This window comes from Anas platyrhynchos, chromosome 13 (assembly GCF_047663525.1).
Source record: "Anas platyrhynchos isolate ZD024472 breed Pekin duck chromosome 13, IASCAAS_PekinDuck_T2T, whole genome shotgun sequence".
NCBI lineage: Eukaryota > Metazoa > Chordata > Aves > Anseriformes > Anatidae > Anas > Anas platyrhynchos.
In genome coordinates this window covers 18,771,986-18,794,935 of record NC_092599.1, presented here as the reverse complement: position 1 = coordinate 18,794,935, position 22,950 = coordinate 18,771,986, and the positions used below count along the sequence as shown (strand labels likewise).

At 36.9% G+C, this 22,950-nt stretch overlaps 1 protein-coding gene across 10 annotated transcripts in view; it reads left to right on the top strand.

Annotated features, from left to right (window-relative positions):
• The window catches only part of IQSEC1 (IQ motif and Sec7 domain ArfGEF 1), a 342,853-nt gene that overhangs the window by 60,630 nt on the left and 259,273 nt on the right, over positions 1-22,950 (top strand). For 9 of the 10 annotated variants that reach the window (XM_038186147.2, XM_038186144.2, XM_038186149.2 and 6 more), the window contains exon 2: positions 7,909-7,938. The exons of the other annotated variant lie outside the window; for it this stretch is intronic. In XM_038186147.2, the coding sequence (XP_038042075.1) occupies positions 7,909-7,938 (30 nt within the window). The remainder of the gene's footprint in view (positions 1-7,908; positions 7,939-22,950) is intronic. 10 annotated transcript variants of the gene reach the window in all.

Here is a 22,950-nt window from a genome sequence, read left to right as displayed (position 1 = left end):
CTTTGCAAGAGGACAAGTTTCCACCTCCCCTACATTTAAGCTCTCTACATGCTTCAAGGAGTTATTGTAATAGCCAGTGACAGCAACGTGCTAACTTTCTGATCGCGTGAGACCAGTCTGAGAAAGTGGTGTGAAGACTTCACCAGAAGCCACTGGAGTCCTGCTAATGTGTTCAGTGGTTTTGTACCATTGCTACTCATGATGCTATTGCAGTTCCATTTTTAGTGCCAACTTTTGGATGTTGCTAATTGCTGCTATCCATCTCTTCTGTTCAATTCCTATAGGCTTTAGGGCAGAAGAGATGAATGCAGAGATGCTGTAAGAACTACTGTCTTTTTGTGTTAAGAGATTCCTCTGGCAGTATGTTTAGTCATTATTTGGAAAGTGAAGTAATGACAGAAGGCAAAAATGTGGTGCCAAGTCTGAATGCTGTTTGTTACATGCTGGTCCTCAGATTTGCTGAGTATCCCTGGATCGAATGTTTCATGTTGGCTAAAATTAAACTTCACATCTTTCTATTCTATTAGATAAGTACTTGTTCTAGTGCTGGTATTGGAACACTTTTTACCATTTAAATACAAAAACATCACAGCAGTGATATGGGACTTATCTCTTGTATTTTCAAGGAAAAGCTTTTGTATGCTTTTCCTGTTTTCAGTATGCCAACAACTTGATTGAATAAGCATACCTCTGAATAGTGAAGGAAAAAAGACCTTATGACTGGCATGAAGTTTGCAAAGCTGTTTATACATTTTTTTCTTTTTCTTTTTTCTTTTTCCTTTTTTTTTTTTTTGACATCTTTGAGTTTATCTTTATTCTGACTTCAGAGATCTTCCCAAAGATCTTCAGAGGTCTTCCCGAAGATTACTTGTTACCAGCAGCATTTCACCTGTTCCTAATCATAATGTGCAGAAGGAATGCTTGTGACTCCACAATTTAAGGGGAGTATTGCAAGGTGATGCATCTAGCTCAGAGTGTTAGAAGCAGTCTGATAATAAAGATTACATTATTGCTGTTTAATATGTTTATCATTGACATAGGCAGTGAGATTGAGTGCACCCACAGCAAGTTTGCAGATGACACCACGCTGAGTGGTGCAGTCAGTACAGCAGAAGGAAGGGATGTCATCCAAAGAGACCTGGACAAGTTTGGGAAATGGGCCCTTGTAAACCTAATGAGGGTCAACAAGTCCAAGTGCAAGGTGCTGTATTTGGGTCAGGGCAATCCTGGACATGAGACCAGGCCGGGAGATGAACTCACTGGGAGCAGCCGTGCAGAGAAGGACGTGGGGGTTCTTATGGGTGAAAGGCTCAACATGAGCCATGTGCACCTGCAACCCAGAAGGGCAACTGCACCCTGGGCTGCATCACCAGAGGAGTGGGAGCAGGTGGAGGGAGGTGATTGTCCCCTTCTGCTCTGCCCTTGCAAGGCCCCACCTGGAATCCTGGATCCAGGGCTGGGGCTTCCAGCACAAGAAGGATGTTCATCTGTTAGAGCGGGTCCAGAGGAGGGCCACAAAGACAATCACAGGGCTAGAACACCTCTTCTACAAAGAAAGAGATGGAGATCTTCAGCCTGGAGAAGAGAAGGCTCTGGGAGACCTCATTGCAGCTTTTCAGTACCTAAAGGGTACTTGTAAAAAGATGAAGAGCAAATGTTTACACAGGCAGATAGTTACAGGACAAGGAACAGTTTTAAACTAAAAGAGGGTAGATTTAAATTAGCTGATAGTAGGAAATCCTTCATTCAGAGGGTGGTGGTGAGGAACTGGAACAGGTTGCCCAGAGAAGCTGAGGATGCCCCATCCCTGCAAGTACTCAAGGCCAGCCTGGATGGGGCCTTGGGCAGCCTGATCTAGTGTGTGGCATCCCTGCTCGTGGCAGGGGGCTGGAACTAGATCCCTTCCAACCCAACCCATTTTATGATTCTGTGATAATTCTGCAGTATATACTTTGGCCTGTGTGCATCATATGTGACTGGTTAGATTTAGCCTTCTGAAATAAATTTTCTGTTGCATAGAAAGTTTTTAGAGATGCTGTGCAGTAGAATGCTGAACTGAGTGAAAGCGCTGCATTTGAGGTGGCCATTAGACCCTCTCATATTGTTTAGAAAAGAACAAAGCAACTATTAGGACATTACTGTTACGAAATAATGCATGAAAGTAGTTTTCCTACTGCGTGAGGTAGTTCTTTATCTCAGGATTAAAATGAAATGCAGTAATCATACTCCTCTAACTGATTTTCTATTACTTTTGTGATGGGCAGGCCCAAAAGCGTGTCTTTGCAGTGACTGCTTATTCCTTCATTCAGTTATACATAGTAACACAATCCTGATGAAAGGGTTATAGGTAGTGGTGAAACTAATACTTTTCTCATCCTCAAACATAACTTGTTAAAATACCACTTGCTGGATGGGTCTCACTATACTTAAAATTTTACCAGTTGTTTTAAGAATCTTCAGTACAGTAGATTTTTTTTAACCCTGGTCCTGCAAGCTAGCTCTTTTCTTTTCTTTTTCTTTTTTTTTTTTTTCTTCTTTTTAAATCTCCTTTCCACATGTTTGTGTTATTGGACATACTGTTTTGCACGCTGCTGGCAATGCACTGATGCTGACCTAGACCTACTTAGCAAAGGGAAAAACAGCATATGTGCTTGTTTGGAGGGCTCGGGGAGGTTTTAAGTACCTGATGACTATGTGCAGCAAGCAAGGCCACTCTGTTTTAAGACTTGATCCTCCCTGGTTTTGAATTATTGCTTAGAACATATATCTATGGAAACTCTATACTGAAGCCTTCTCATGATATAAATAGTATTGTTTATATAGCCAAAAATGAAGTCTCCCTGAAGTCTCCTTCCTTGTGAGTGATCTTATCCATGTTACAAATGCTAAAAGACATAAGATGCTACAAAGGGTGATCTGTAATGGGTGTAGTTTTCTTTCCTGAGAAAAATTCTGTGCTCAAAGCAAGGCTTAATCAAATACATTGATCTAGTATTGCTCTGTAAAGGTTTGGTTCAATGTTTTCGTTTTGTAACAAATGAAATCAAAATGCCCTTCAATATGTGATTACTGTATATTCCCATTTGTAGTTGGTCTCCTAAAATTTGTAAGAAATAAAAGTGGTTCTTGAGGCTTGCAAGATGAATTTCAGAGAATGTATGATTATTTAACCTGGGAGTTTTAGACACTGTTAAAAATCTTAAGCTTTACCCCATTCTTTGTATTCTGATGGGAATGGCATCTCTAAATGGGTCAGGAGATAGGACTGAGCTTGTTATTGCATTCGTGGTTGTAGGGCTGTGGAACCACACAAAAGTCTTGTCATTGTCATCTTCCTGCTTGGTGTTTTCATAGGAAGGTGGTGAGTGTCTCTTGGGCATGCAAAACAAAGGAGAAATCATTTTTGTAACATGAAGTGAGATGGCTTTTGAAATTTTCAGTTTTCAAGGATGTGGACTGACAGAGGTTGATGGCAAACAATTTAAACTTACACAAAAATTATTCAGGACTTCATAATCACTTTTGTTGGCTATCTCTTGTAAATCTTGAGTGCTGTTTTTTTGTTTGCTTTTTCTTTGTCTTTGGTTTATGGTTTTGTATGATAGTATCTGTTCCTTCTGGCCTCTACTTGAAATGGAATTACAGTAAATACTGTTATTAGCAGAGTCATTTCTGCTTCTGTTGACTGTAACAATCTTAAAGACTGTGTTTTCCTGTATTTTGTACTGGGAACATTGTTCCCTGGGTCAGGAAGGAGACAAACTTGTATTTCTATATAGGGTGCATGCAGGTTAATATTTAGTTCTGGTCCAAAAGGTGATGAAATATTGGAAACCAGCCAGGGATGAGCAAAGAATTATTTTGGGAGAAAGTGGCATGACATTTATTACATCATTGATATAACTCAAATGTAAATGGGTTATGTTCTCTTTAAAATAAAGTATTATAGCATAGAAGACGGATATCTTTTCTTCCTGTAAGGTCTGCCTTAAAAGAAATAATTCAATAGACTGCCAGAAATGTTATCACTTTCTCCTGCTTTCAGCAGTGACAATATCCTTGTTTTTCTGTGGGTCCAAAGGAGAAAATAATCCAGAGTGTAGCACATGCTTAGTGTAAGCAGAAACATTAAGTACCGAACCAAACCCCTGGATTTTATAACATGCTTAAGGAAAATCTAATGCTTTATTTCAAACTATAAGTAGTTTCTCAGCAGTATAGCAAACCAATCACAAGTTCCATTGAGTAAAATTGGTGATCTGAGTGACCCCTTGGAATTTATTTGAGTAAATCTTAACCTCAAATATGCAAACTTAGCAATTATGAAAATTAGCAGCTTTTTCACCCATTGGCAAGCCTAAAAAAGAAAAAAAAAAAAAAAAAAGGTATGATAGTACATCTATCCCAATGTTTAGCTGTACTGAGCTGGAGAGATTCTCTTGTGAGAGCAATTGATTCTAGCCTTTGTGCAGCTGGACAAAACCCTTGTAGCTGCCCAAACACAAAAACCCTTGTAGCCTTTACCTTGTGACTTCTCTTTGACTAAAATGCCTTCATCAAAATTCTTTTTGAGTTTTAGTGCGAGGAATAGTGCGATGATGAAAATGTCGTCTTGGGTGGTTGGCTGCTGCTTCTAGTGACTCTGGAATCCTGTGAGCACTCCAAAGTATTTTCTCTGTTTAGATGGCTTAGAAGATTGTTATTCTAGTCAAGAGGAGAAACAGAAAATTAAGGCGTTACATCCTGTTGTCTCAGCTGTATTTGAAAACTTGATGGTACAAGCAATTACGTACAGAGGCTTTTATAACTGTAAAATGCATGTTCTGCAAGATGTAATTTGCTGAAAACTGAGTGTGGGAAGGTGTCAGTTAAACATTTTATTCATTAATTTTCTCATTACTCATGGGGATGCATAGGTGAGTTCATTTCTCTTCTCCTTGTGTTCATGTAACTTTCAAGGATATAGAAAAAAGCTACTTTGAAGTTACCTTTGGTCTACCAGGATACATATGCATCTCTAAACCTAATAACTCAACCAGAGAGAGGTTCTAGCCTCTATTAAAATAAATCTTGCAATAACAGGTAATGCTATGTGGTAATTAATACCGGTAACACCCAAATCCTCAGAGCTCTTGAAAAGGTCAAGAGCGTTCCTTGTATGGGTAGATACTGCACTGGGTATACAAAATGCTGCAGTGTATTTTGGTGATGGCAAGAGATAAGTGTTAAATGAAAACTCATTTTTATCCTTAAGTGAAAGGCAGAGATAATAGCCTAAGTGATAAGGTGAAAGGCCACAAGTAAAAAGGCAATGGTAACAATTTCAGAAAAGTTTCTTTGGAAAACAACTAAGCTCAAGAACAAATTTTGAGCTCTTACATCTCCTGGGTATTAACAATAGTGTGTGTCAGGCAACTACTTGCTGTGGCTTTCTGTTCAGGGAGCAGGTGGTTCATTCTGCTCTGAGCAGCAGTTTTCCATGATACTGAATGCTCTTCTCTTCTAAAGTCTTTCATGATGGCTGTCAGTATCATGGACTGATAATTGCACTTGTAGACATAGCTGGTCACATGCACTCAGTCCACTGAACAGCCCTACTACCACCCCAGAGCATCTTCTGGGGCAAGAGACGGTTTTTGTTTTTATTTCCCCCTTTCATCTCAGACTGTGTTTTTAAAATTATCCAGATTTCTTTAGTCTTGAAGAAAATTAAAGTAATGTTATAACAAGTAGTGAAAGGAGGAGGGGAAGGCATCTATTTTTGGCACTTACTTCTACAATAGATCTTGAAAATTAGTTTTTAGTAGTGCTTATTTCCTGGAATTAATCTTATGAAACTTTTACTTGCCATAACTTTTTCCTACCAGCACTAGCATAATACACTAGTCATTGTAGATGAAGTAATTCTAAGAAGAAATCGGTTTATTTTGTACTTGTTTTCAAAATATGGAAGATGAGAAGTATTTAGCACTGTGTATGTTGCTGAAGAAATACTCATCTTTGATTTTCAGGGAGGCAGTGTTTCCTAGCTTGTTACTGAATTGCTACAGTTTGCAAACAGTTTACTTGATATAATTTTCTTCAGTGTAACTACAAGGTTTTTAATTAACTAAAACCCAGATGTTTTTATCATGTGAGACCATAACAGCCATCCTAAAAATAGGAAAGGATTTTTTTTTATTTTTTTTTTTTACTTCTGTTTTTAAAACAGATTGAAAGGTAGTCTGAATGAGGCAAACAGCATGTATGGAACCCCCCAGCCTGAACAGCTGGAGGAATTGTATGCTGCGTTAGGTACCCGGCTTGGCTCCAACTGAGGTGTTGGCTTGCCTGGCTGCTACGGCTGCAGCAGAGACTCTGGCTGATGCCCAGCATAGCTACGCTCCTGCTGCTGCTGCCTTATGCTGGTGCATCTCTGCTCTGTCTGATGCTGGAGATGTTTCCTGGCACGCAGCAGTGTGCAGTGCCATAAATACACTGGGGCAAGTTGAGGGAACACGAAGTGGCAGACTTGCCTGCATTTTTACAGTGCCAGATCAACCGATAATCTCAATGATTTGAGGGCAGCCTTTAATATGGATTTAACATGCTCCCCAGCACGCACAAGTGATCACTAATTAACTTAATATTGGTCTTTGATCAGGAGCTGGATGAGGATGCAGAGACAAATATATTTTCAATAATCAGAATTGGTTCATTTCTTATTTCTCTCACTGATTATTGAAGAACTCTCATGTCTTATACCATGCTGTACTAATGCACACGAAGTTGAGATATGATAGCTGATTTTTTGCAGGCAGTGTTCCAGCTGCATTTTTGGCAAACCTGGATCAAAAGAAATGTTTAATGAATTTTGCAAATTAATATTGATCCTCATTTTATTTGGGTCCCTCTGAAGTTTTTGAAATGAAAAGGGTATTTTGAGGCTTTATTTTGCTCTGGAATCCCATGCTTTAATTTGTTTGATTCCTGTTTCTCAGCCTTACCTTACTGAGCCTATTGATGCAGTTAGGGTTTCTGTAGCAATGTGGCTGAATTGTTTTGTAGTGAGGAAGGAACAGATATGGACAAATGGTTGTACATTTTAATTTGGATTTTGTGTGTTCATTAAATGCTGGGAGTCATTACATTTCGATTCATCTTCAGAGAAAGAAAATTTGCAAGTATGAATAACATTAAATTCAATTTCCTTATTAAAAAAATGCTTGGGGGTTAGGAGCAGGGAGGACGGGCTGAAAAGGTTTTGCTTCAGTTGGACTGATAAAAGTACCTCACCTTGAGAAAAATATGGCCTTTAAGAACTTCTGTAACCTCAAGGTTTTTAACCCTTATTTTTAAACAGTTATGAGAAACAGACAAGTGTGGTGGTTTTAAAATATTGTACATTACTTGTACTCACAAACCTTAGCACTTTCTGGGTAGTGCTTGATAAGTCTGGGGATTAGATTCCTAAACTTATTGGCCAACTGAAAATAGAGTGAAGAAAAGCTTTTCTTTTTTTTTTTTCTTTTCTTTTTTTTTTTTTTTTCTTTAAAGGTGCTAATTGGCTTCTAGAATATCAGAGGCTGGTGCTTTTCACTGTTCCAAATCTGACACATAAATCTGTATTACTCTGTGTTTGCTGAAGTTCTTTATTGAGGTCTCAGAGGGTGATAGCATATATTTTCATATTCCAGTTATTGGCTTCAGCTGTTGTTTCTTAACTTCTAATAGATTTATTCTAAATCTACATTGAATTGCTTTCTTTTTTAAAATGTCTAATTATCAGGGAAAGTACAAGTAGCCTTGGAAAAACTAGAGGAAATATAAAGGGAAAGAATGCGTAGGAAGGTCTATCACTTTCTAGACTAGCTGGCTTATAAATGCTAACAGTGATCATGTGCTAACTATTTGTGTGTTACTTTACAGGTCTGAAGGTGAAAGTTCAAGAAGCATCAGGTATGTGTAAATTGCATTTCAGTCATGTTGCCTTTGTTTGTCTAAGAAAATAGTTTATTTCAAAGCAAAACATTAGAAACAAAATGGAAACAGATTTCAAAGTTCTATTATTGATTCTACTTAGAAGTTCCTTTAGTCAAGATACAGAAGGCATGCTATATTGGATAAGTACAGTGATGGATAACATGACATTCCTGAATTGTCTTATCTACTTTATAGCTTAATAAAGACACATAATATTTTGGAAACTGCAAAATATGGTTTGTAGTTGTCAATCAAAACTGCATACTAAATACACTTTTGTATTAGCAAAGGAGCAAGCCAGCAGTCATTTTTGGGGGGTGACATCTGTATTGGTGAGAAGTCCACGTGCTTGTTCTGGCTTTCTTAGTCTTTGCTTCTTTATCTGACAGAGAACCTTCATTGACTAATTGTTACAATACTCATTGTGCACTTGGAAGATTCAGGTAATTTAGTGTAATTATCAGACACTTTTAAATGTGTTTGTTTAATATTTTCACATTTATTTCAAGGGCATCTTTTTATACTACCTCTGTAAATGTGGCTGTTCTGAGTCAAACTTGTAGAACTGTAAAATTTTGCTGAAATTATGAAATTTCAGTACTTGAATCTGAGAGTCCCGCGTGCAATGGACCATTTCAGTTAAGTAGATGCCTTGATGCACAAGAAGTGTGGCTATTGACCAATGATGATAAAGTCCAAAATGTTGGCAGTGTGCAATACTCTATGGTTTGGGGACTGTCAGGACATTTTGTCTAATGACATTTTACTGCATTTTATTTCTTAAAGTAAATAAATAAATAAAAAACAGCAAACAAACTAAACAGAACCTTCACCTGCAGATTTAAAAATGCATATCTTGCCCACAGGTATGCAGACTATCACCAGAAACAGGTGAACTTCAGAATAGTTTGTTTCTTATCAGAAAAACAGAACTTTGTAGGAAGTGATCAAAAATGCTCTGAAATGCTTTTTTCTTACAGCAGAAGTAAAAATCAGTATGGTATTGACCTGAATGAAAGGCTGTGCAGGAGACGTTGGTAGCATGTTCTTAATATACAGCAACTGAACTGGACAAAATTGTGATCTGCTAGAGTTAAGACTATAGTAAGATGCCTGTGTCTTATTCCTTGCTTATGACTCCCAGTAGTGTGGCCGATATGCTTGTAAGCTATGGAAGGAGTAATTCTGACCAGGTATTGCACACTGAAAATAAGTCCAGTGGCATGTGATTTTACAGAACTGTAATTTGGATCACATTTCAACCTGCTTGGACTGGATGCATCTATAGAAAATGTCAGTGCTGCATACAGCATATTGCTCCTTTATACAGGCTTCAGGGTTATGATGATGAAAATCAACATCACATGTTCCGTACAGAAACCTGTCGGCAATATTGCAGCATGAGTCTTAAGGCAGTGGTATAAACGTCTCTTTTGGGACTGCTCTGAGAAGTAATTCTGTTATTCATTATGCATTTGAGTTATTCCAAGGCAAAGTTCCAGACTTCTGCGATGGTCTAAAATTAGGCTAATTAGGGGGATAGTGTTTAAATTCTGAAGAGAAGAAATCATCATTTCTACTCAAAAAAAAAAAAAAAAGGGAGGGGGGGGAGGGGGCAAATAAAATAGAATCAGTGTCTTCTGCCAGATTGTTCATCTGAATTCTTGAAACAAACTATGCAGGGGGCTGCAAGAAGGTGGGGATCCAGAGATAAAAGGCGCTATCTCAGCATTAGTTAGATAACATAAGCTCTTAAATTCATGTGGTATGGCTGCAGTTAATAAGCAAGAGTATTGTTTAGAATAGTAGTGCTCTTGCTATTTAGAGCCTAGCAGTAGTCTACTAGAGTAGACTCTCACAAGCATTGGCACTTAAGATTAAAGGTTCACTGTAGATAAAATCTGAGATACTTTAAAAAAAAAAAAAAAAAAAAAAACACTAACAACAACAACTAAAACTTTCTGCATGAGGATTGTTTTGAGATCAGATGGATGATGAATTTTGGCATTTATTTCTTTGTCACTAGAAGTCTCTGTCCTATGACCATTCATGGAAATGGTTTCTCACATAGAAAGAAGATCTTTATCTCTGGTATGCCATCGGTACAGGAGCAACTGATTTAGAAATTAACTTTTATGTTTGCATTTCTAACAGATGTGTACAGAAACAGATCGGTCTGTTGAATTCAGCATGAGTCAGAGCTAATAAATCAGAGTGACATGGATGTTAACTTGTAGAGTATGTCTACCCTGTGCTAGGTTCATCTTTTTCTTTCTCCCTTACGTCCTGTAAAACATGTACCATTGTCAATCTTATTGAAATTTTTAATTCTTCTAGGCGGATCTTTTTGCCAGTTGTCTTGCCTCTGAGGCATAAAGAAAAGAATTAAGATTGTGAAGGGAAGCAAATAAGTATGTCTTGTGGGGGTTTTGTTTGTTTTCTCCACCCCATCCCTCCCCAGCCTGTGTTAAACAGCTGAGGTTGGCAGGCCACAGAAGTCTGAAGCCACATATATTATACATAGGACTTGGAAAATTTGGGTTTAGCTGAGCTGGCTCCAGGAGCTGAGTGTGTACAATGCAACTCTTGGCCTTAGAGACTGCTTTGGGAATAACTGGCTCTTTTCATACTGGAGTGGAATACACATTATCAGCGATGCCCTAGAATTTCACACTGTTGCTCATCTGCAAAAGTTATTGCCTTGGTGGATAGGTTTTCAGTAGCTATATAATTTGTTATACAAATGTAAAAAGACATCTTGAAGGATATCTTGAAATCTAAAGATATCTTGAAATGCCCTGAAATTCAGTAAACAATGGATCTGACTGCGCAAAGACAAGCGTGATGCAGAAAAGCAATATGATTCTAGATGATATACTGAAATGATTACAAAGAATAGTTAGGTAGGTAATTATCTTGACTTTTTTTTTTCCCCTTGGCTTTCTCATTAGGATAATTTATTGGCTTTAGTCACGTTGTGCAAGATCTTACAATACATTCTGCTTTATAATACTGTTGTACTATATTAAACTTGCATTGGTTTCCTTTAGTTGAATGCCATGTAACTATCAAGCCTAGGTATTTATGTTAAATCTATTACATTGATAAATTGCTTTGAAAATTTTACATTGTGAGGTGTAATGAACATGTACACAGTGAGCTTTGAAATTGTCAGCATGACGGTCCTTTTTAATTCACTGTCTTTTTCCATATGTTTTCAGTAGAAAATGCAATTTGTTTTACATGCAGTTTTAATATTTAGTAGTGTGACTAAAGAGTTACAGATAATAATGTGTAAGTGTGGTATAATCTATCATATCAATGTTTGTAGGACTAGGATGTCTTAAGGCTTAATAAAATGTATGTTTCTAGATGATGTTCCTTTTATCTTTATTATGGGCCCTGAACATTTAATGAACACAGAGCAACAGAATACAGGATTCAAGTAGGGACAGCAAAGGGACTCTGCAGATACCTTTTAGATCAGTAAGAAGACCCTTCAAGTAGCAAAATCCCCAAATCTGCATAGAAACAGTACCTGTATTCTAGCTTTCATTTCTTCTCCATGTTTCTTCTTAGAAGAGTGTAATAATTGCATGATCTTGGCTTAAAGACATAAGATTTAATTAACTGTTTCTGTTTGTATCCCTTTGCTACCTTTCTGGCAGTAAAATAGTTGACTGAAATTTGAGTTGACTGTAGCTGCTCACCACAACTCCTCCGTGATATTCTCAGTATAATTCAATTGTTACTTGTCCCATCAGCCATCCTGCACAATGTATATTTTCAGTCCAACCACTGAATTTGACCTCTTCGTGTATTCTTTTCCTTCTCATTTGTGTGATTTTTAAAGGAGAAATGAAATACAAAATGTAGTAATATATAAGTAACAATACTGCATAAAAACAGGTAGTACATGATGACACCTGGAGAGGTATAAGGCTATTCCCAGAAAAGGTGTGGTGTTCTATGAGTGCCTGCATTATTCAAGAAATAAGCAAAGGGGAGGTGGTAGGGTAGGATGGGAGTGTGGTTTTACAAGATAGGGGGAATAAAAAAATAATAATAAAAAAACAGTTGAAATATTAGTAAGGAGAAAACGTCAGCTAATTATTTTGCTGAACCAAAATAAAAGTCTGAGATATCCTTTTCAATATGTAAATGGATGGAGGATGTTGAAATTTTTGTATGTTGAGAATCATGCAAAAAGGCTAATTTTCTGTGAAGGTGCACATTAGATTAAGTGCAGAAGTAATAGCTTAGTTTATTTTAGCGCAGGAAAAAAATGTAGAATATCAGCCTGATTATATGCCAGGTGGAGAGTGGGAGGAATGGCTGTTAAACACCTCGATAAGCTTCAGTAATTGAGACAGAGAAAGTCTAGCAGGAAATAGGCTTTTTTCTCCCCATTTTCAATGAGATCTACTTCAACTCTGTGACTCAGCCTCCTCGCTGATAACCTGCAAAGTACAGGTTTGGGGGAATTAAACACAGACAGGCTTGTGAAACTAATTTTCAAGATCAAATGTATTGCTCGACAATTTAAAAGATTTGGTGACTGCATATTAAGAGCCTTTTCTGGAAGCTTTTCATCATTGCATAAAGATTTTTCTACAGTTCTTAAATAGTCCATAAAATGCTTAAAATCACCATTTGATACTAAATTAAATAAATAAATAAAATATCTTCAACCCCCAATGGATTTCTATGTAAATATCAGGCTGACCCTCTACAATAGAGTATAATATGATTAGTCTCTTATTGTTTTAAAGAAAAGATGTTTGGACAGATACACAAAATATCTGGCTCACTTCAGTGATTATAGTCAAAGTTCCAGGAACACAGTACAAGCAGAAGTGCTTCATGCTGAAATGATACCTGACAGCAGGGAGAACAGGTGAGGTGAAGTACCTGACCACTGTGATGAGATGCTCCGATTTCCATCCCAATGTCCTGCCCACTAGATTTAAGCTACAGCTTTCAGTACGCACCTTAACCATACATTGGGCACGTGATATTTAAACACAACAGTGTTACATGCTAGCTTTAGATAAAATTATAAAAGTACTAGAAGTTGATAAGCATTCTGAAAAAGTAATATGTTCTGTGTAGATCTCCTTACTAATACACATCTGTTCTTACTAAGATCTGAGAGTTAAATTAAGCTGCTGTTAATAAACAATTGTAACTGATTTTTCCAGCTATTCTTGAGGCTTATGAAAACAAATTAACCCTTTGTTATCCATTCCTGAAATCTTGTTCCAGCATTCCTGTTCGTATGCAGCTAGGATGTCTGTTCTGCCCTTCTGACTGCTAAGAAGTCAATTTTATCTATAAGAGTGCTAGAATGGATTGATTTTTCCTCTGCACCTTGTAGTAGAGTTATACCTTAGAAATAGTTTTGTGCAGTGACATTCAAAGGATTAGCAAAGCTTACTAAAATCAATAATTAATCAGTAGAATCCAAAGTGATCAGTAGTTTTTTTTATAATCATGGATACTGTTGTTTTGACTTTTCTGCTAATCTCTAGCATTGCTTAGGATTTGTCTGTAAAAGGCTTTTCAAGTTTATTAATAGTTTAACTCTTTGTGCAACTTATAATATGGCCGTTAATTTCAAGACCTTCCTCAGACGTGTAGCAACCCTAGTGTTTGCTTGTAATGCTACCTGTTTGACCACTCAGAATTTACTTTGTAACTGGGAAGAGAACTTAAAATAAAAATTAAAAAATATATATATTTAAAAAAAAAAAAAAAAGTAAGAACAGTATTCCACTGAGAAACATTGTGGTAAATGTTTAAATGATACTAAAAATGGGAAAACTGTCTTTTGAATTATACATATGAAATACCATTCACTATTTCACCACTAGTGGAAGTTACATTGAAATGAATTGATAATAAAATAAAATATGTATTATGTAATGCTACACAACTTGGATAGGTTATGAATGCCTTTACAATACAAAGAGAATGTAGACTGGATTAAAGGTTATAAGGTCATACTTCATGATTAAATAGGACTTTTTATTCTCTCCCTTATTGCATCAGTAAACCCGGTGGCCTTCCTTCTTAGCATGTCTTCCAGAGCCAGTTAGTGTTTCAAGCAGCATAATTGTTTTAGTGGGTGTGTAAAAAGCAACTTAACTTAGTCATATGGGCTGCTGGTTGGCATCAGTCTTGTCCATCAGCCTTCTGAGGAAAGTGACAAGCTTCTTTGGACAAGGAAGTGGACAAATGGAAGTTTGGATGATGTTTGCAAGATACTTGCTAAGATGGCAGAGAGAAGGGGTACTACTTTTTGCAGACAGGTTAGCTGGAGTTTCACTGGTTTTAGTGCACTAGTTTCTGAAACCACCATGTAGTTTCACCCTTCTTTATCCTCCTTTTTTTGATATACCATGAGCTGGTTTCACTGGATATTTTGAACAGTTACAGAGAGCAAAATGTGGCCATATATGCTCTAGTTGATGGGGGAGTCATTGTTTGAGCTCTGTAATACAGTGCTCACAACTTTTTTTTAACTTATGTTCATTTTACTCTAAGTGGAATACACTCTCAGTTGTGAAGCTCTTTCCTTGAGCAATTGTGTTCAATATAACAAAACTTTGCATTGTCACCAGTGGCATTTTAGGCACTTGAGTTTTGGGAAAAGCATTATGAAAATTGATTGTAAACTGCAACTAGGCCTTTGAGATTTCCTAGTGATACTGAGTGCCTTAATTTTTTTGAGTACCCATTTTGAGGTGTTTTAAAACTTCTTGATCTTCAAAAGAAGGTTGAGTGTATACCTCAGCAATTGGTATAAGTGTTTCAAATTGCATGCTGACTTACCAGTCAGAATATATTTCAGAAGAACACCCTTACCAGTCGAGTATTGATACTTAGAGTGATATTTTACCATTGAGTGGCTAAAATAGTAGATATTTTCAGTAGTCAAGTTTCAGAAAGTTAACATTGTTAATGTGATCGAGAAGCATACCCATTATTTTGTAGACCTTCTATTGTTTTTACATATCCTCTGTTGGAAGAAGAAAAAGAATACTGTTCTTTTTGAGACAGTTCAGTCACGAAACAAGCTAACGGTTCTATTTCTCAGGTGATAAAGCCCAAATCCCATTATTCCCTCAACATATAATGTGTAACTGCTTGATGATACTAGCTCGTAGGAGGAAGGTGGTTGAGAGGAACTCATTTAACCTGACAATTTTCAAAAGCAGTCCATTATTCTGTTCTTCAAATGGTAAGCGCTTTTTTTTTTAAAAAAAATAAAAATCTCTATTGTTTTTAAATATATGAAGAATCTTAAAGGACATTGTGTTTCATGACTCAAATAAAAGCTTCAGGTGCTGCAAATGATTCTAAACAACCACGGCCGTGGCACAAATTGAATACTTGGGACGTATATACCTAGCACAAAACTTGAACAAAGCTTATTGTTTGTTGTCATTCCCACCCATCCCCACTCCCCCTTCAATAGGGTTTCCTTAAACTCAACTGTCAGAGAAATACAACAGTGTGGAGCTGGAAGGTGAATTAATTTGGAAAAGGGCTGACTTTTTTTTTTTTTTTTTTTTTTTTGCAATAATGTGTAACTGGGTGGGTGTATCTTTTCAGTTTAATGATTTTTTTTTTTTTTTTGCTTCAGTTAATGTGTTATAATAATATTTTGACTTACAAATTACTGAGATCCCCATTTTCTACCAAAAAAGTAGAATCAAGTCTTGCTAAAATGAGATGCCATCCAGGTGGATAAACTAGCATATGCAAGCATCTTGCCTGAAATTATTTCCACTTGAAATAGACAGCTGTAATTTATGTAAGTTTCTAAGTGCTGATTGTGCTCAATAGAATTCTCTTGACAGGCTGGCAGTTGTCGAATTTGCAATCTTGAAGAAAAGACAAAGCTTCGTAAGTGGTTTCACATTAATTCAATGCAGCTAATTTTTATACTCAATTCTTGAAGGAGTTGTTCACAAGTAGTCCCGTTGGTTACAATGTAAGATAAGGCTGGCTTAATGAGCAACATGTGTTCACAACTTCATTCAGTAAGTTGAGTGCTTGTAATGCCACAGGATTTATCTTTTGTGCAGATAAAGTAGTTTAAATTTCCTTCATGATTCTGCCATTCCATGCTTTTGTTCTTTTCTATTAGAATTCACATAAAATTCTGGCTAAATCTGGGGAATAGAATATGAGAATAAAGAAAGAAAATAATGTAGAATATCTTTTTCTTCCTGTGTGCTTCATAATGGTCTTCAAGGGCTTTGGCTAATGTTGATTCTGCAGCACCTGCTGAACTGCTCATAATTACTCTGAATTCATTTCTACTCTACTACAAGTCACTCTTGTCAGGACAACAAGGAGTAGCATGTATTTTTAGTAGAACTTGGCACACCTATTAGCTGTTTGGTGGGACAGTGAGAGACACCTATAAGTGGGCTAGTGGTTTTAGCAAGTTGAAGAGCTCCTGCTTGCAGCTTCCACAAAATGATGCTGCTTTCTGGCTTACCTTTGTATCTGCTTGTCAGAAGAACAGTGTGCTGTGCTCTTGCAATACCAACTTTCCTTGCTCCTTGTTGTAGGCTGAGAGGGATGTGCAGTTCTGCAGTTGCGCATAAAACTGGCTGAGGAATTTCTGGTTTAGAAAAGAGCTGTGACAACGTCCAGAGCCTCACTGTTGTGGGAGCTTCAGAGGAGAATGGAGTATGATCTGAAGTTGGCTTAACTTATGAATGTAAAGTAGTTATTCTCTTTTCTTGTTTATTTATTTATAATGGAGACATTATTCCAGACAGTGCTGTGAGGACAGGAATGCAATATAAACAGATTTAACAAGCATAATTTTCTGTCCCCAACACTGAAAACAGTCTAGAAAAACTATTGGAAATCCATGTGTATGAGCAAACTAATAGGATCATGAGTTGGAGACACTGAGGTTTGTTTTTTTTTAATGATTTGCCTCTATGCACTGGCAATAAAGTCTGTGCTTCACTGAACATAGTCTGTTTCTTCCAAAAGCGTCCATGTATTCAACGTTTACATATTGGAGTAACAGTACCTTAAAATCAAATAGAAGAGGGAACTTTCACAGTTTTTCTTGCTGATCTCATTGCTTTGCTCAAGTAGTTAAGGCTAAACTAATGCTATTCAACAGGAAAGTATGCAGCAAAAATTTATTTATTTTTCACCCCTTGCCTTTCTAATCTGTATTCTAGGCTGTTTTATGCCTCAGTGTAATTCAGGAATGATTCTTGGATTAGGACGTAAGCATGACTTACATACCTGGTTCATCTGAGCTGTTTTAGTGATGCTTTTAGAAGAGTTCCAATAAGTGTAATTGTAAGTAAATGGAAGATGAAGTAAACAAGCAGTGCTTTGCTAAAGGTGAGAACAGAATAATAAATAACATTGCAAGGATTAAAAATAACATTTTAGGTTATTGCCATAAAAAAAGTCCTTACATATGCATTATAAATTACTCGCTATCAGCCAAGTATCCTGTTTCAGTCTTACAATTTAAGACAAATGCTTCCTTTGCAATGTAACTGGTTTCTGAGAACTACTACAAGAAATTTGGAGTTGGCAAATGTTAGTGTTTTTTGGTTAGGTTGTGGTTGTTGGTTGTTCCTCCTGGAGTTCTTGCTCTACTTTCTGATTATAAAAATAAAGACACTTTTTATTCTTTTGCAGGGTTCTCAGTAGCTTTCTCCCTTTTCAGAGAGTTCTGAGGCTCCTAACATGTTGCCAGTACACTCCCAATGAGAGGCATGGAAAATATAGCACTAACAGACTTGGCTTTCCTAGTAAAAGGTTAATGTGGAAGTTCTTGCACTAGTAGTGCTTGTGAAACCTGAACAGGACACAAAACTATGAAGTATTTGTGTTATGTGGAGGGAGAAAAGGAAGAACGGGTGCCAGTGGAAATTGCAGAGTGCTGCTGGTGTAGTTACTTTGCTTGCTCCAACGCTGAATCCTTAAACTCCTCAAGGAGAGGTTAAGCAAAAATACTTATTTTTGAAACCATTTATTAAAACTTCAGTTTCTCACAAACATCAGAACTGTGGGACAGCAGGCTTGGACTCTAACTACGTCGTATCTCTGGAATAGCTACAGTTCAGACTCCTTGAATGATTTCTCACTAACTCCATCAGTAATCTAACTTGTGTGTTATTCAGCTTTAATATTATGAAGTTGATTTTTTACCTGTTGTAGGGGAAAAAAAAATGTTTCCCAACATAAGATTTTTCTCTGTTGCCAGTAGTTCTAACTTGCATGTATTAAAAGCTACAATGTCAGCCTGTTGGTTACCTTTTTGTAGTACTTTTAGGTTGATATATGGGATGCATAAGATGAATCTGAAGAGATTTTTGCCCTTGGCCTGATATAAACAACAATAAAAAAGGATTAGGTTTGTTGTGTGCCAACATAGTATTAATAAAAGTGTGTGTGTGTATGAATTTTAGAGTGCCACCTTTGTGGGGAAGTAAATGATGTTATGGGACACATTTTTTATTATTTTTATTTTTTTTTTTTTTGCAGGGGCAATGAGAGGAGTACTGTTTAGTTACAAAATATGTGATTTTTTTTTTTTTTTGACAAAAACTGCTTAGAATTTTTAAATATTAATTTATTTTAAAGTTGAAAGGAAACTTTTAATCAAGATCAGGACTGATTTTTTATTTACTAAAGTTTTTTATCTTTACAAATGCAACATATGACTACCTGCATAACTCTGTCATAAGAGACCAAGGAATGGGGTTTCTCATTTATGCTTGGGGTATAAGACAACTTGGAATCTAGCTGAGTCAAATTCTACCTGTCTTAATTACTAATTACTGTTCTTGTACCTTAAGAACATATAACTAGCTAATTATTTGCATTTATCCTTCAAGCAACAGTAAAATGTTTAGGGTTTTTAATTTGGACTGTGAACAAACTTGGGGAGGTGAGGGGAAAGAAATTCTGCAGGTTATTTATGCTGAAGGACAGAAAGGACTAAATAATAAAAACAGTAGGCACAGACCTTTACATTGGTGCATAGCAAAGACAATTGAATATATATATATATTTATACATATATATAAATTTGGAATACGGTGAACTTATCAGTGGATAATTCATTTCCTAACACAGCTACAGACTGCAAATGAAATTATATCCTAGGTGTAATTTCCTCCAAATGCTGAGTTTCCTGTGGTAAAGAGAATAGCAGAAAAGGACAAAGGGCCTTAGCAGTGATGTGCCCACTCTGCCAGTTTTAATCTATTGCAGGTGTGGTGTGCACTTGTAGGCAGCCTTGTAAACTAATTAACCAAAACTTATTTACAGAGGCATAACTACACTGAGCTTGGGTGAATGGTCACATATAAGTATAGATATCCTCATATTCTGCAATATGGAAGTAGAGGCCAAGGACTTCTGTGAGTTTTGTTATTACTTGTTCCTTTAGCATCCAGTCCTAATGGCTATCTTCAGGTGTGTTGCTGTGTCTACCAAAATCACAGAAAGGCAGGAACAAAAGGTATCATTGTGTTTGATATTTCAGCAACCAAATGTTGTATCAAGTGATTTCAATTTATATTTACATTGTTCTATTTTGTTTTGTTTATGAAGCTGTAGATCTTGCTTTAACGTACTGGATGAATAGAAAGCAGCCTTTCGAGCACACTGCTTTGTCATTTAATGTAGTGAAAATTCTTAAGGATTCTGTGACTCCTATAGTAAAAATGATTAACTGAAAGTTCTAACCTTTTGCACCTCTTTGCTTTACTCTATCATTAGCTGTATTCTGTTCAGATTAAGAGGAGAAAGTAAAGTACTTAAACTTGTCTCCATAATGGATACCCTCACTTGAGGAAACCCCATATTGATTCCAGAGTCTTATCTTCTTCTGAACATATCTGTAAATAAGTGTCAGCTAGTCTTGACTAATTTCTGCCATCAATTTGGTCTCATTAGCTTCTTGTTGATTAAATCAAGTACATTACTTGGGATGCTCCTATAATTTATTTGTAATAGTGAACTTTATCAGTTCTTCCTCTGAATTTTAATGAAAGAAATGATCTCTGTATGCAGATAAAGAGAGGGGAGCCCAAGTTAATAGAGCTGCACTAAATACTAGATACACTTACTCTATGACAAGTAGAAAATTTGTCTATTGAAGATAAATATTTACTGACTTGTTCCTGAGTTTAGTCCATCTCTATTCTAACCTGTGTGGTGTCTGGTGCAAAAGTGATGAGTCATATACTCAAGAACTACGTTTTGAAGTGTTATAACAGTACACTTGGAGAATGTTCCCTAGATATCTTCAGTCTTTCAGTTTCTTAAGTGCTTTTGTTTATCATACAGTCAAGGGTAATTTGATCTGCAAAGCTTTAGGAATAGTAAAGACTGGAGCATATCACATTAAAATAAATCTTGAACTCAAATTATTCCTTCCTTTCTAGATACTGCAGACCAATAATATGCATGATTAAGATGACTTAATATTACTCAGTTCGGAGGGGAAAAAGAGTCCCTTTGTGGCCATGCAAACATCAAAAATCCAGCAGGAATTTATTTAAATCACCAGCTTTCTAATAAACCCCTCAGCTCTGAGGCATAAATTGAAGAAAGTTTCCACTCTGGAATGAAGATGAGGCTTTCAGATCACATGTTGTCATTTAATATATGCTCAAAATGTTCTAAAATAAGCTTGGATTGCCTGAGATGCCACAGCTTTTTGTTTGTTTGCAATCTTTTTCTTCTGCCTATGGTTTTGAAACAAACTGCACTGAAAAACACTGCTGTAAGTAACCTCCTGACTGGTGCATGTCTTTGCCAAAATGACAATAGGCTTTTCAGATATGCAGCTATTGAGGACTGAGATAACATTAGCAAGATACCTGAGCATTACTTTGATGGTGCACTTTAGCTATTGTGAAAGAGTATTTCACTTTCAAGAACTGGATCTAATGTGACTATGAACTACCAAGTTATTTGCAATTCTGTGGCACTAAATTGTGCTGCAATTCCTGAAGTAATTGTGAATTAATTGGCATTGCTGCTTTGCATTACAGCAGAAGCAATCTGTTTCCTTAGCAAATGATTTCCACAAAATCTTTTAGGTATCCTTTATATGTCCAAATCTTTTCAAAACCTTTTTTTTTTTTTTTTTTTTTTTTAAACAGACCTTGGAGAAATGCATGAGGCTATATGGAAAAGTGCGTTGTTTAGTAATGTGCATGCTGTAGGGGAAAGTACAGCCTGTATTGTTTTAGGATGCTGAAGAGAAACTAGTCAAACACAACTCACTTAAAAATGATAGCATAAATAGGACAACTTTTAAATCCTAAAGCAGTCTCCTCCTGCATTTTGGAGATTGATCTTGCTCAAACTCAACACAAATGTCCAATTTTCCATGCCTGAATTCTTAAGATATAGTTAGTTTTTTGCAAGTTTTGCTCTTGTGATGGTTTTTTTTCTGGACTCACTTATGAAGTAGTATTACTCTCCTCTAAGGCTCAGCATAGCTGGTAGCTTACATTAGAAAGAATTTATTCAAACTAGGAGCTACTAAATGAACCAGCAGTTGGTAGCTACTTGGCTTTTTCATAGCTACCTAATTACCCAAGTAACTTGCTCAGTAATCAGTATTCCTTGGAGCTGGTAGAATTTCTCTTGGATGTGCTCATGAACTGATTAAAGTGGAGAAGGACTGGGGGGTTATGATGTTGCCATAATTTCAGTGTACAGAATTTTGACTGGGTTACAGTTCAAAAGAAAAAGAGTTGAGACATGGGGGAAACCAAAGGTAGTACCTTGCTTCCTGATTTGCCATTGCATTTCTGCTTAAACCTCTGGTGTCAGTCACTTTGCCCAAATTCCAACTAGAAGATTTTATCAGAGTAAGATTGATACTGTGAAGTGGCTCTGTCCTTGGAAGTGCTTGCTGTTTGTGTGCCATGTGCAGATGACAAAAGGAATTATGGATGTGTGGTGGTGGCAACGAGAATGAGATGCTCTTTGCTCTGTTTGTTATTTAAACACCTGATTCTGTCTCAGATGTTGCACCACCCCTAATGTGATCATAATCAATTTGGTGTCCTCTTGCACTTGCTATTTAAGACCCTTATTTTATTGCAATTTAGCTTCTCTAAGGACTGAGCAGGTGGGAGACAGTTCTTTTAAGTCTTTGCTTCAGAAGATGAACCATTTGACTATGCTTCGGGGTAGTTATGGGCAGGGACACCTCCCACCAGTCCAGGCTGCCCAAAGTCCCATCCAGCCTGGCCTTGAACACTTCCAGGGAAGGGGCACCCACACCTTCTCTGGGCAACCTGTTCCGCCAGCCCCATTTTGACAGCATAAGGCAGAAAGGCTCAGGATTTATGTTCTGTCTCTGTAGTGCTGTTCCATTATTTTATGGGGTTTGCATAATCACAGAATCACAGAACTGTAGGGGTTGGAAGGGACCTCAAAAGATCAGTTTGTCCAAGGCCCCTGCCAAAGCAGGTTCCTCAGAGCAGGCTGCCCAGGTAGGCATCCAGACAGACCTTGAATATCTCCAGAGAACGAGACTCCACAGCCTCCCTAGGCAGCCTGTTCCAGTGCTCCGTCACCCTCACCATGAAGAAGTTCTTTTGCAAGTCAGTGCAGAACTTTCTGTGCTCTAACTTGCAGCCATTGCCCCTTGTCCTATCCCCACAAACCACTCATGACATGTATCCTTGTTCCTTCCAAGGATATATTGGATAATAACTACAAATTTTCCCAAGTAATCTTTGAGTCAATCATGATGTTAAATTTAATTCTATGGAATATACGACTTCTACTATTTGAAGACCAAACCCTTCTTTGATCTTGTGGAAGTATGTTCCAGTAACATAGACAATCTGAGATGACATAATAGACTATGTTGGGCTGAGTGTTAAATATTCAAGATTTAACATGAACTGATTTTATTTTTTTTTTAATTTATGTATTTATATATATGAGCACAGA